General features: G+C 42.1%; 2 protein-coding genes across 5 annotated transcripts in view; one reads left to right on the top strand and one right to left on the bottom strand.

Annotated features, from left to right (window-relative positions):
• Positions 1–2,257: 2,257 nt before the first annotated feature.
• On the top strand, positions 2,258–10,997 carry FAM8A1 (family with sequence similarity 8 member A1; the record flags this gene model as incomplete). Its single annotated transcript, XM_082291307.1, has 5 exons — positions 2,258–2,750; positions 6,225–6,345; positions 8,562–8,685; positions 8,910–9,049; positions 9,360–10,997. 5 exons carry the CDS (start codon positions 2,258–2,260, stop codon positions 9,502–9,504), a joined length of 1,023 nt encoding a protein of 340 aa, XP_082147433.1. The 3' UTR covers positions 9,505–10,997.
• Positions 10,998–12,601: 1,604 nt separating this feature from the next.
• NUP153 (nucleoporin 153) overlaps positions 12,602–14,520 on the bottom strand; it is a 43,850-nt gene continuing 41,931 nt past the window's right edge. For all 4 annotated transcript variants that reach the window (XM_082288283.1, XM_082288282.1, XM_082288281.1 and 1 more), the window contains exons 21-22: positions 14,231–14,390; positions 12,602–13,769 (exon numbers count right to left, since the gene is read on the bottom strand). In XM_082288283.1, coding sequence (XP_082144409.1) covers positions 13,685–13,769; positions 14,231–14,390 — 245 coding nt within the window. In that variant the 3' untranslated portion in view covers positions 12,602–13,684. The remainder of the gene's footprint in view (positions 13,770–14,230; positions 14,391–14,520) is intronic.

Below are 14,520 nucleotides of genomic sequence, written 5' to 3' on the forward strand. Positions count from 1 at the left end.
TTTCTGACTCCACCCACCAGAGAAAGCAAAGTAGCAAGAAATTGGTGCTGCAGAAAACTGTAAATACTGCCCTGTGTGACAATCTGACACAGCAATGAAACAAGACCCTTTGTCATCAAAAGCCCAAACTGTGAGTTTGTCACTACTGGCAAGCCCTGTTGTCACAACATCTCTGTCATATGCACCAGAACAGAAAAATCTGAATGCTCACAGAATCTGTGGGTCAATTGTGGGTTATTTTTTTAAAACCAGAGGATTGAAAACTAATAACTGAAAAATTTGGGCCTGAGGAAATGTTACATCGTTACATTTTTAGTCCATTGCTCTCTGCTATCAGTGGTTCAGTTTCACCTTGAATATCCAGAATAATCTCATAGTGAGTTCTAACTCATTATGGTTATGTCCGGGTAATGCTGCTGCTGGTCAGCCTAAAATTTACATGTGACCAGCAACATAATATGAAGTCTCTGAGATCTTGTAATTGTATCTTATGATCTGATCTAGCTTTCAAAACCTGTGGCCAGAGAGACCAAAAAAAGAATTATTAAAAAAAAAAAAAAGGGGGGGGGGGGGGCTAGACACTCCTTGGTCCTGAAGGGTTTGTGGTAAAAATCGAATTTAAAAAAAAATTAAATAGACTGTAACTCATGAAGGAAGAAGTGAAATACTATAGGGAAAGAAGCCTTGTTGTATTACATTTACTGTCAGTTTTCCAAGATAGTTTTTCTATTAGGAGTTAATAGATGGTTTAAAACCATGTTTTCATCTATACACTTGTCTATCTTCCTTTCTTCCTTCCTAATCATGCTGAAACTTGCTGTGTTTCCCTAAACATTTACCCATATTGATTTCACCAAGGTCTGTGTTACGAAACATGCCAGTGTAATTAAAACCATAGCTACATAGTGAGTGCCAGCACCTTACATAACTGCATAATATTGTATGGGTCATTATTTGATAATCACTTTGGCAATCCACCTCAGCTTGCTTGCATTCTAGACTCACTCCATACAAACTTCTGGGACTTAAAGAGTGGAAATTGCAGTTAGATACATGGGAAAAATTCTTTACTGTGAGAGTGGTGAGGCACTGAACAGGTTGGCCAGAGAAGCTGTGGATGCCCCACCCCTGGAAGTGTTCAAGGCCAGGTTGGATGGGGTTTAGCGCCACCTGTTCTAGTGGAAGCTGTCCCTGCCCATGGTAGGGCGCTTGGAACTAGATGATCTTTAAGGTCCATTCCAAACCAGGCCATTCTATGATTCTATGATTTTATGAAATTGGTTGAGGTTAAATGGGAAAATAGTTTAACAGAGAGAGGGAGAAACTTCTGGTTTTGTTGAGCTGTGACGTTTGCTGTCTTCAACATGGGAGACACTCTGGGTTCACAGTATGCATTATTTGTTCATTCAGTATGGAGCTGTGTTAACACGTCTGTCAGAATTCTCCGTCTGGTTGAGATGCTTAGTAGAACACAGAATCCTTAAAGATTACTAATCAGTTTGAAGAACTGTGTTTAAACTTGCTGCTGGTTCTTTGTTCAGCATTTGAGGAGAGCAAGTCCTATGGTGAGCAGCTGAAGGAGCTGAGGGTTTAGCGTGGAGGAGGCTCAGGAATGACCTTATCGCTCTCGGTAGCTACCTGAAAGGAGGTTGTAGCCGGGTGGGCCTCTTCTCTGGAGAGTTTCAGGTTGGAAGGATTAGGAAGAATTTCTTCACAGAATGGGCAATTAGACATTGGAATGGGCTGCCCACGGAGGTGGTGGAATCACCGTCCACGGAGGTGTTTAATGAAAGCCTGGACGTGGCACTCAGTGCCCTGGTCTAGTTGACAAGGTGATGTTCAGTCATAGGTTGGATTAAAGAGGTCATTTCCAACCTAAATGATTCTTTTGTTTTGTTTTGTTCGGTTGTTTTTGTTTTTTTTCCAAGAGGAAGAACACGATATGTGATATGGGAAAATATGAAAAGGGGGAGATAAAAGGGGAAAACCACCCCACAACATTTAGACAAGAACATAAAACCGCAGAACTTTCACACCATTCGGAGCTCTAGAACCCGCTTCGTTCGCACGTCAGGGGCAGCCGACTCTGCCTCAGCCCACGGCGATACCATCTCTTGGCGAGGGCGGGGGGGAAGCCTGTTTCTCCCCTGGCGCGGCGCTCTCCCCGTCAGGCTTTCCCCCCCGCTCCTCCGCGACAAGTGGGAGAGGCAAAGCGCGTCTCCGGCGCACGCGCGGTGAACGCTCAGTGCCCGCCAGGATGGAGGAGGTGGCGGAGCGCGGCCGGGCCGGCGCTGGGGCGAGGGCGGCGGGCGGCAGCGCCGCCGGAGAGGAGGGAGCCAGTGCCAACGCCGCGTCCTCGCCACCGCCATGCTCCCCTCCGGAGGGCGGCGGGGCGAAGCCACTGAGCGCGGCGGAGTACGCGCGGCGCGTACACCAGTGGCTGTGGGACTCGTACTGCGGGTACCTGGGCTGGCAGGGCTGCCCACCCGCCCTCCTCGCCGCTGCCGCCGCCGCCGCCGCCGCGCAGCCGCCCCCGCCCGCCGCCGCTGCCTACTACAGCCCCTTCTACCTCTTCGCTCCGCCGCCGGCACACACGGCCTCCGCCGGGACGGGGCCCCGCGCCCCCGCCGCTGCCACCCCAGCCTGGCCGGGAGCGGCAGGCGCGGTGTCCCCCCTGCCCAGGGCGGCCTCCGGCAGCAGCGCCGGCACCAGCGGCAGCGGCGCCTCCAGGGACACGGGGCGGACGGCGGGTGAGTGGGGGCCGGGGCTGGGCCGCTCGGCCTGGGGAGGAAGCGAAGCCTGATGAGAGACGCAGCTTCGGGAACCGGGATCTGGAGAGGGAAGCCGGGGGTGTGCGACGTTGGGAGTCGCTGCGCTTCCGTTGACTGCGGCCCCGGGCATGTGGGTGTGCCTTGTGACACAGGGTGACAGCCCTAATACCGAGATCGTAAGTCCAGAACTTGGTCCATAAACAAGTTTGAGATACAAGGTGACAGCCCTGATACCGAGGTTGTAAATTCAGAACTCGGTCCATAAGCAGGTCTGGGGGGTTTGACTCGCGTATACAGTTTACAGCTTCAGTGCTCGTAAAGATGTTTTCATGGATAGGAAGGAGTTGATTTTTTTTTTTTTTCCAGTGGAACTTATTCTTGTCGTCACAGGCTTGTAATGCATCTAGCTTTATAAGTAGCCCGTTTGGATGATGACATCTAAACTAACTTTGCCTGGGTTCAGTGGGCTTTTGGTGCTCAAATAAAATCATTTAGTGAAATCGAAGCAGAGAAGTGAAAATATGCTGACATTGAACAAGCTTAGGCAGCAGGATCCGAGATAAACAGACGTCTGTTGCAGCTGTAAATATTGAAGGCAGTACACAGCAGGCCTTCTGTTTATATTTGTTCAGGAGTAAAGCAAACTCACTCTGATCACATCAGAGGGAAAACTTGGAGCAGGAACAATTCCTCACAAGTTGAGGAGCGCCTAGGTCACATTCCTTGAATGTTCGTACCACTGTGAGCAGTGGTAGGATATTGTGGAGAAGAGCACTGCTGAGGACTTTGGAAGAAAGCCAGCTCTCGTTTCTCTCTGCAGGACAAAGTACGACATTGCTGATCTCTGACATTGTTTGTAAGCTTAGTGGCAGTATGTGTGTGGAAGATGTTTTTCGTTCCTTTTTCCTTATTTTCAAGGGAAGGAAATCAAGCTTCTGAGCTTGCTTCTTTCTTATGTTTTTGAGCAGATGTTGCTTAAACGTGGTTAGAACACAAAATAGTATTTTCTGTAATTATGCCCTGATTCTATTATAGTTTGCTTATGAATTGATATTGCCAGTCATTAAAAGGAGGGTTGGGCAAAGGCTAGGCTGAAATGATTCTTGGATTTTTATCTGTTTTTTCAGGAGCTAATTCCGTATGTTAAAGGTAATTTAGGGCATAAATAGCATTTCATGCTGATGAACGTGGTTATTCTGAATATTGCAACACACCTGGCCTTCTTAAGGGACTAGGTATGTGATCCAGTGATACAATACAGTTATAAGCAAAGACTGTTGTGCTGGTGCTTTGGCTTCAGATTGCAGATGGCTATATCTGGAATAGCTAAAGTGATTATGGCTCCTTCTTCCCTGCTGTAGATTATTGCCCACACAGCAGGCTCGGCAGGGCAGGTCATGTATCTGTCCCTGTGCTAATGCAGTGTACAGCCCCTGTGCTTATGTAAGCTGAAATAAGTGACAGCTTATGTTAATGTTGCAGATTTTAAACTGGGATGTCAAAAAGTGGGATTGTAACTGCCTCTGCCACTTCAGTCTGCCTGCAGGTATGTGCCAGTGCACCAATACTAACAGCACCCTGGGCAGTGGCAGGCTCTGTGAACAGTCACCATGATTTAAGACACTTCCTCTCCTGGTTGCTCGCTGCCTTACTGCAGGAGACTACTGCTCATCCGTTGGGAACAGAGGGCAAAAGGTGCATCCAAGCCTCATCTGCCCTGTGGCTGAGCAGTGCAAACCCTTGTTAAGCACTATGTGGGTGCTAAATCCTGGACGTTGAGCTGGATGGATGTTGCATTTGGCTGTCCTTGCTGAACCAGTGGTAACCCTTGGCAAAAGAGTGGATTTCTGATATGAGGAACATCTTGAATCACTGCAATGTAAATCTGCCAGAGTCTAAGGGTTGCCAAGATTTCTTAATGTGATGGAGTTGAACATAATTTGAATACTTATTTCCTAGCCCCTAGCATATTTCCTTATTTCCTAGCATAAAGCTTCTTCTTTATGCAGTCATTTAATTTATTTATTCAATGGTGAATAAATCAGTCTCTACCACCAACTTTAACAAATATGCTGCTTTTAACAGAGCAAATGAAAGCTTTCACCTGGCACTGTGTATTCAAGCCAGGATTGGGAGACTGGCTATGTTCCCTCCTGCCTTAGTTGAAGAATCTCTAATGAGAATTTAACAGAGCTTGGACAGGCTTTGACAATGCCAATGGAATCCATTTTAGTATTATACATGTAAGTCATGGTACTTGATACTATCGATGCAGAGCGATCAGTGCAGCAGCTATGAAATGAAGCTGTATAAACCCAGGTATGTTAAATAAGTGCTGGCTCTTACCTGATCCCTGCCTGATTCTCCTTACCTCATTTAAAAGTTCTGTGGGCTTTTGGCTTGGCACACACAGCTCACGGGGCCATAGCTGGCAGCATCAGTCTCAGCAGCTGAACTGGGGAGGCTTATTCTAAATGAAATTTAGATGAAATTATGTTTTTTGAGATTAGAGTGTGGTATGATTTTCCTTCCTCTTTTGTCCTTTCTGTGTGTGGGGATAAGTATTCTCAGAAACAGTAACAAGCCCAGTAACTGTTTCCCACAGGTTCCATCTGGTAGCAGAAGGGCATTTCTCAGTGAAGTTTTGACTTGAGTCGTTGCAGGTTTCATGTGAGAGTCATGTTTGTCCTTTGGGAAGTAGGGTAGCTGGGTCCAGATGAAATTATTTTGCAACTCTGTTTCTTGGAAAGTTTCCAAGAAACTCTTTAATGTTTTCTCTGCTTAAATAACCTGAGAAACAAAAGCTTGTGACTCCTTACTTTGTGCCCATTTGCACTTGACCAGTTAAATAGGAGAAACGTGTTAATGTTTTCTGCCTGGGGGTACAGCAGTATGCTGTGTTTTATTATAAGTAGTCTGTAAAAATGTTTATGTCAAGTATGACTGATATTTTCATCTATTCCTGTTTGTGTCTGAGTGGAGACAAAATAGGCTGTTTTACTCTGAGAGCTGGTACTTGGTATACATGGAAGCCTTGGTGCTGATGGATAGAAAAATTTTGGTAGATCTAATTTTCATTTTAATCTGACCTCTCAGATTTACATAAATCTGGTCTCTATGAGGTTGTTCTAAACAAAAGAACACAAAAACTGATGCATCTTCAATGTACTTCAGTTCTTTAGTAGGGCATGATTTTGCCTGTGGTCCTAATTATGAGACTCAGTTCCGAAAGAGTTAAAGTTCTTAAAGAAGGTTCTTCTAATTCAACTTAAACAATTCAGATTATTTTTTATGCATACATTTTTGTAAGTTTTCTTGAAGAACATGTGAGCCGAGATCAAGCTCTTGATTATGTTCTTGCAGAGAGGTTCATGTGGGTTGTTCTTTAGATGTTAGTGTTAACTTTGTGTTAGTGCAGTAAAATCTGGGTAATGTGAACTATTTCTGTTGCAGGTCGGGAGTTCCTTATCCCTTCACTGGCACACAGATTCATAGCAGAGATGGTGGATTTTTTTATTCTGTTCTTTATAAAGGCAACCATCATTTTAAGTATTATGCACCTCAGTGGAATAAAGTAAGTTGAACAATTTAAAGCTTTGTTACATACAGCTTTAAGTGTTTCATGCTCGTTGAGGTGTCAGGTTGTATTTATGGTGTGTTTATGCATATGACATCATTAAATAACTGACAGAAGTTGAGGAAAAAGCACCACTAGGCTAACTTCCTTGTAAATACATCCTGATTTTGGGTCAGCTGATGGAAACACAGAATTTGTATGGGTCCATAGCTCACAAACTCTCTACTGAAGAAAGATTAGACTTGGACATTAAAAAGTCCTTTATAATTTTCAAAGAAAAACACTGACAAATAAACTTTTTAAACAGCTTTTAAAAATGTAATAGTTCTGGCTGGGATGAAGTTAATTTTCTTCATAGTATCTTCTGTGGTGCTGTGTTTTAGATTTCTGACCTAAACAATGCTAACCACCCTCCACCAAAAAAAAATTCTGATCAAGCATATCAGATATGTATGTACTTGGAAAATACAGCCTGGTTGCTAGGAATGCTGCCACATTGCAGGCTTTACTGGGTGTAAATTTGGTTTCTTAAAAAGTGCATTGTGTGCATCAACTGTACACTAGACTGAAAGATTCGTCATTTCACGGTTTTGTATACAGATGTAGTAATTTACCTCAAAGATTTCCTTTTTTAGCTGCTTCTTTAACTGTAGATATCTTACTCCTTAACTCAGTTACTTGCTTTGGGTTGGTGTAATCAAATATTTCAGTCTGATTAAGAGATGAGATCTTGGTGTAGTTGATAATTCCACTACTGTACAAACACATTTCAGAACTCAGGCTTTCTGCTCAAGAACCATCCAAACGTTGCCTGACTGTAAAGCAATACTATACAGGTAACATCTTCCAGTCACCTTCAGCTGTGGCTTGGAAGGGGTGTGGAAGAGGGTCAAATCCAAAACAATAAATATGCCAGTGTAAATGATCAGTGATCGGTGGGTTTTGTTCAGATAAGCAGCAACTGAAATGCCAAACATTTGTTTCTGTTTAGTCGCCAAATCTGACCACCCGTAACGTGACAGTTTGTGTTTCTATTTTGGCTTTAGTAGGTGGAGAATGATACAAAATGAAGTACTGGAAAGATAGGGAACAACTATATGTATATTGCTGCTGTAGAGTGGTGAAAGAGTAATTTACAGCATTTTCAATATTAATAGTTTTGTGAGACAGTCAGTTGCTTACAGGGAACTTCAGAGAAACATTCTGGGGGCTTTTGCTCGAGACATGGTGTGCTTGTGGTTAGCTGAGTTGTCATGAAAAAACTATGTCCTTACAGGCTCAAGAAAGATACTTCAGGCCAAAGCTGTATTGAAAGGAAATCCAGGTTGTGCTACACTGTTTTCTTAATTCCTGGGTTGTTTTGGATTTTTTTCAGCCCTTGAGTCTGAATAAAGAGGAGGGCAAGTAGTACAAATATTAGATGAACTGTTTTGAATTGAGACTGCACGTTTTCATGTGAGCCTTATTTAGATGCATGAGTGAAAAATTCTTGCCTTAATGTGTTGCAAGTATATCCATTCCATGTATCAGATAAGAATGTTAAATCTGTGGAGTTCATCTTATGAAAATATGCCACTAACTCCAAATGGATGCTTCACATAGCTCTGTTAGGCTAAAAACCATAAGGTTTCAATTGCTTTATGTTTAAATCTTCCTATTGCATACCAAGGTGCCTCCAGAAGCATATAGTGAGCAGTAAAGAATGAGAATGAGGAACCCTGATGAGAACCCTGATCAGGCAAAGGAGGATATAAAACTCCCTTGATTCCTTAGGGAGACTTGCAACTTCTCCCTTGCATTCATGAAGAATGTGCCCTTTTCTTTTTCCTTGAGTGTTTGTGTAAGAAAGATACTTGGAGACTTGGATGCCTTCCATTTATATCAAGTTAGATGGTTACATGCAGAATCTGTTTACCTCCCAAGGACTGTGAGAATTTTCAGAACAATTCTGCAGTTCACTACCCAGGGACACCATTGTGCAAAAGTGGTAATAAAGAATGATCTTTTCTTAATTAAAAAGACAAAACAAACTAGACAGCAACTCAGAATGAAACTGAGTGTTCTGAATTTTAATGGCTTGCTTAGTATCAGAGAGGGCAAGGAGCTTTTATTCTTTTGTAATACCAGAACAGAGGGAGTGAATTCTGGTATTAAAGGGGTCATACTGGTATTGGGAGAAGGATGGTTTTAAAGTTCAGTTTTATTTTGTACAGGGACATCTCTAAATTTGCCATGCATTACATCATAGAAGAAATAGATGAAGATACGTCCATGGAAGATTTGCAGAAAATGATGATAGTAGCTCTCATCTACAGGTTATTAGTCTGCTTTTATGAGGTAACTACTCATAAACATTAACTCTTATAATTAACAGTTGTGAGTTGATGAAGAAATGGTTTTAAAAAATTATGTTACCATTGGCCAATAAAGTAAATCCTCTTTACAGTATTTTGGATTATGTTGAAGCTTATGACATTCACATAGTTCTGAGGATAACCAAGTTTGCTAGACCTGTCAACAACATGGTGGTGTGTGGAATTGAAATAACCTTTCTTTTACAGATAATCTGTATTTGGGGAGCAGGTGGAGCAACCCCAGGGAAATTCTTGCTTGGCCTGCGAGTTGTGACGTGTGAAACATCTGTACTTATTGCACCCAGCCGTGTGTTAGTCATTCCGTCTTCTAATGTCAGTATGACAACGTAAGTGCTCCTGGCTCAGTCACGTTGCATTCAGGTTAACAGTACTGAAAGTGTGGGATTTGGAAGGAAGTTCACCACTGCTTTGTTGTTGACCTTTGCAATAATTAGACTGCAAGAGCTATTGTCAGATTCTGTGATCTAAGAATAAAATGGTAATTATTCAGTCCCATGGAGTATTTTTCAGGGTAGGTGGTTAAATCTCCACAGGTTGACTTTTGTGCTGTGCAAAACTTGGGTGCTAAACTTGGAAGTTTACGAATATAAGCAGAAAAATGAAAATAATGCACTGAATGTTCTATTCTGATTTCAGGTCCACAGTACGAGCTTTGATCAAGAATTTTTCTATTGCATCATTTTTTCCTGCGTTCATTACACTGCTGTTTTTCCAGCATAACAGAACAGCCTATGATATTGTAGCAGGAACTATTGTGGTCAGAAGAAACGGAGTCAGATGATACCAAAAAAAGAGATTTTCAGACTGGTTCTGAACACCCCCGCCAAACCCCAGTGAATAAAGACCTACCCCAGAACTGAAATAGAGGTGTCTGTTGGAATCTTTTGCCCTAATTAAATGGGAACTGATTCAGAAGCTAAAGAAAATGTATGATGCCAGCAACTACCTTTGAAGTATTGGAGTTTTCATAGATGCCAGAGAAGTTTGGGAGAGGGAGCATGTATTAAATCCAGGAGTATTAGCCTCCGACTGATGAGACAAAACTGTCTGTTTTAACTGCAAGAAGGAGCTGTTCGTTTGTCACTCTTTGGAAAGCAGATCCCTAGAAATACTCCACCTTAAAAGAAATACTGCTCCTACAGTTTTGGATGTTGGCAGGTAACTAGAAAATGAAGTTTTCCAGGCAGTTGCCTGTCAAAGGATAAGGGGGAAGAGACCTGCAGTATTAGCCAGCAAGGCAAATGATGTTAATTAAATTGCCATGTATGCAGGAAGAGAGATCAGCAGTGGTTATCAGTGTCTTTTATTATTGCTTCACAGATCATATTCCCTCACCTTTTAAGTATTTTCTCACAACATTGATGTGAAAAGCTTTTTTGCATGATTGTCTCAAGCACTGTCACTTACTTCACTTGTCCAAGCTAATGAAGAGGTGAAATAATAGCTGCTTTTTCCTCTGGGAAGGGTATGTTACACTGCAGTGTTAGTGATCTGGTGTGTGTAAATAATTCTGGAGCCATGAACAGTACAGACCATGCTAATGAAAGGTAACTTCTTTGCTTCTCTTTGGAGTGAAAACACTTGTCTAGTTCTTGCATATAATGCAGAGCAGAAGAACTGCATGTGTTTCAGGAGCATGCAGAAAACATAAACTGAAATGTGTTATGGGTATAAATCTGCAGAAGTACAAATACTGGTTATTTTCACTTTATCATTCTGGCTAATTGTTTGTATATTCAGAATAACTTAAATACTGAATAAAGAAACCTAATATTTTGCATGACTATACAGCTTAGATGATTCATTTATTGTTATTAGCATCCCAGGAAATGCATATAAGCAGTATTAATGTTTTACTGAACTTTGAGTCAGAGTTTGGAATTCTTTGATCCCAGTTTTTGTGTGCTCCTCTCTTAGGCATAATACGGCACGCAGTAGCTTAAGTTCTTGCCCTGCTTTCAGTTTTGGACAGTGGCTTGGTTGACAGTAGAAATGTTTGAGAGTTTGGTTATTGCTCTTGTCTCCAGGTGTAGTAACTTACTCAGTAATGTGTTCATATGCTGCAATATTTTTGTTTGACAAGTCACGTTCTTCCATGTATAGCTGTACTGTGTATGCATTTCAGTTTTCATTCGGAATGATGATTCAGGACTAGATCCAATGCTTAATAGTGGAAGAATGACATTTTGCCATCCATTATGTCTCCAGAATGAGGTCACTAACTGTTTAGATAACTACTTCTTCTTTACTTCAAAAATAAATATTTAAAAAGTTGTTGTGGCTAAAACACTGTTTTTAGAGTCTTTGCTCAATCATGTTTTTTGAATACTGCCAGGGGTGGTGATACTTACATTGGCAGACTCTTCCAATGCTTGACAGCCCTTTCCGTTAAAATTTTTTTTCCTGAGGTCCAGTCTAAACCTCCTGGGACCAACCTGAGGCCATTTCCTTGTCCTGCCACTTGTTACCGGGGGTGAGAGACCAACCCCCACCCGGCTACACCCTCCTTTCAGAAGGTAGTTGTGGAGAATAAGGTCACCCCTGAGCCTCCTTTTTTCCCGGCTAAACACCCCCAATTCCCTCAGCTGCTCCTCACAGGACTTGTGCTCCATTCTTTCACTTAAGCACTGATGGGCATGGCAATCAGCCTGATGAAAGCTAAAAAAAGTCCTTTCTAGGGTGAATTTTGCTTATTCACAATTGCAGTGTGAATACAACAAGAGTTTCTGTTCTCTTTACTGTAGCAGTGAGCTAAAAACTAGGATTCAAAAGGGGATGGGGGAAGAAGAGAAAAGCAAAACTGTTGGCTAATACTTCATTACTACCAATTCAAGTATGAGGGAAGGTATCTCCTACCCTGCAGAAAAATACCACCCCTTCCACAGGAGGGGAATTAAAAAATTACAAGCCAAGAACACAGAGCCTGTCCATGGAAATGTGTATACACTTGTTGTGCTAGCTTTTAGTTTGTCTCTTACGCAAGCTGAATCCCAGATGTGGCTTGTTTCTGCTTGAAGGACAAGTGCTTGGCAGGTGATTTATGGCTAAGGGGGAGAAAGTGGAAATCTATGGGATTTTTCACATGTAGACATCTGGAACCAGGTAACTGCATATAATCCTTTCATGGCTACAGTGGCATGATCTGGCTGCCTGAACAGCAGTGCGTGTGTGTGTGGTTTGAAAGTTGAGGTGCTGAGAGTTTTCTATTTCTAGAAACAGTGACTGGAGCTCTACACCTGGAAAGAGCAGTTGGCCTTTGCCCTACTGCCATGTCTAGCTTGTGCTTGAAAGGTATCTCACCTCGTACCAGCAGCACCTGTAGGAGCTGGGATGCATGGCAGAAGTGCCAGCCAAGGCCCCAGCAGAGCCTCTGAAGACAGTTACAGCATTGTCAGCGATGCAGGTCTCTGCCCATCTAGGTGAGGGAAGAAATCGTGTCTGAGTCAGAAATAAGACTGCTGTGACTTGGTACAAATGCAGCTGTGGGCCCCCAGATGAACAAGCATTTCCTCTGATTTTACTAGAATAATGTCTGTTCTCCAAGAAGCTCCCATAACTGCTACTGAAGTGGACCCCCCTCCCCCCCATTACTCATTTATAATCTTTCCAGTTAGAACAGTGGTGAATGTTTACAATATTAGGTTGGGGGTTTTTTAATAGCACTCTAAAAAATTAACTGCAGTCAGCTGAGACATTGATAAACTGCTCCAAGCTTCAGCCTACAATAAAACTCTCTTTCCTAACAGGAGACCTCTAACTTATTTAAGATCCTCTAAAATCAATGCAAAAACACAGAGCATGTGACATTGCTCAGGTAGAGGGAACACCTCATACTGTTACAGCTAGGGATGCCTTTATGGAAAGTTAAAAGTGCCAGGTAATCTTTCGCAGTTTTTATTGATGGCATTTATCCCATGGTTTAACATGTTAATTATACTGTAATAAACATGGCTTTAATATTAAACTTTTCCTTATTATCCAAAGTCACCACAGTCCATTTCAGTAAATATAAAAATATATACTTAATACTTTGTACAATACTGGTTTTTGGTCCAAACAAAAATGGATCAGAAAAGCCAATAAATTTACTTTAAGAATTCCCAATTTTTAAGATTTTCTAAATGGATTTAGGCAACTTTGAATAATGGGATTTACATAAAATCTGAGACAATACTAAACAAAAATGGCTGTAACACACAAAATTAAAATTTCAATTTCACAGATTTGTTATGCCAAAAAAGTACATAGAGAAACAAAATTGTATTTACACATTTCATAATAAAATAACAAGGCGAGACAGGTGATAAAGGGCTGTAAGAATGAAAATATAGAAATAGCATATAATTATTAAATGAAGAACTACAGATCTAACAAGTCCTTAGCATGGATCATCCTTTAATCAGTCTTCCTCTATCAGAAAATTTTAGTGCACAATACACCCAAACTCATTCACTTCACACATACACCAGCACAAACTCAGCATAAAAATCATTCGTTATCAACATTCTCTACTCTATACAGCATCCCTCGCTGATATAATTACAATTTCGAGGCGTCAGTAAACGCGGATGAGCGCACGTAGTGGTGCGGATGAAGAGGTATCGGACAAGCCATTCACTGTGCAGGCTCTACTCAGGGCTACAGCCAGACCATGCCGAGTCAGTGAAAGAAGTAACTTGAGACTTTTGCTTGAGAACAGCCTTGTTGCCAACTTTACTTGCTACCAAAAAAAAACTCAACAGGGAGAGGGAAGGGAAGGACAGGAAAGCTAAGTTTTATATTCCTTTAGGCAGATCTGACTTCTGACAAGCCAGCGTGAGGTACAATCCCAGTAACTGAACAATTCAGGGTAGTAGCTGAACATTTCAGGATAGTAGCTGAACAATTCAGACAGGGTAGAAGCTGAACAATTCAGGATAGTAGCTGCTTCCAATGTTTTTGATGCTTTACCAATCAGGCGTTTACTTTCTACGTCTAACTGCAGTCTTTATCCTCCGACCAGGAACTGAAGATCCAGAGGCAGAGAAAACATTTTTCCCATTAGTCCTATTAAAAGAAATTAGTAGTTCAGAGTTTAGGACAGTGTAGCTGAAAATTCAGTAGCAGCACTGAGTAGATAATCCAGAACAACTGTTTCATAGTCTTGTCTCACTAGTTACCAGCTGGCAACAAGCAGCAAATGACGAACAGGAGGAAGAGAGTTCCAGAAACCAATTAAATCTCTCTTATTCAGAAGGTAAGCAGCAGCATAATGGCTGGATACGGGTTCTACCTTTCAAGAACATGACAATCTCACATGTGTTGATGTGTGACATTCCTGACAGCTAGGCTCCTTTACAGATACCGGTGCTTAGTTAGCCAGTCAGGCTAATACAAGGAAGGATGCCAAATTTAGTTTCAAACTCCAAGGTTCATCTGAACACCTCATGATTTAACAGCAGTAGAGGCTGAACACTGTCCACTGATATTACCCAAAGCTCAAGGGAAATTCTGATACGGTCTCTTACCCCACTGTAAATGCTGCAGGCTGGTTGAACGAAAATCCTGGAGTGCCAGAAGGCGGTGCAGGAGCTGCTGGTGCAGGAGGATTTGCACCAAAAGTGAATACTCCTGGGTTATTTGGAAAGTTGAAATTAGTAGTAGTACTTCCAAAATGGAATACAGAACCTGGGAAGATGGGGTGGAAGCAGAAGGAAGTAAGAAAGCTGAAATTTGAGTTCATCCTTTCCAGCAAAATCCTCATGGTCTTCCCCACTGTCTTTAAAGATTAAGTTTTTTACAGGTTGCTCAAGATGAC

This window comes from Coloeus monedula (assembly GCF_965178545.1).
Source record: "Coloeus monedula genome assembly, chromosome: 1".
In the NCBI taxonomy this organism is placed as follows: domain Eukaryota; kingdom Metazoa; phylum Chordata; class Aves; order Passeriformes; family Corvidae; genus Coloeus; species Coloeus monedula.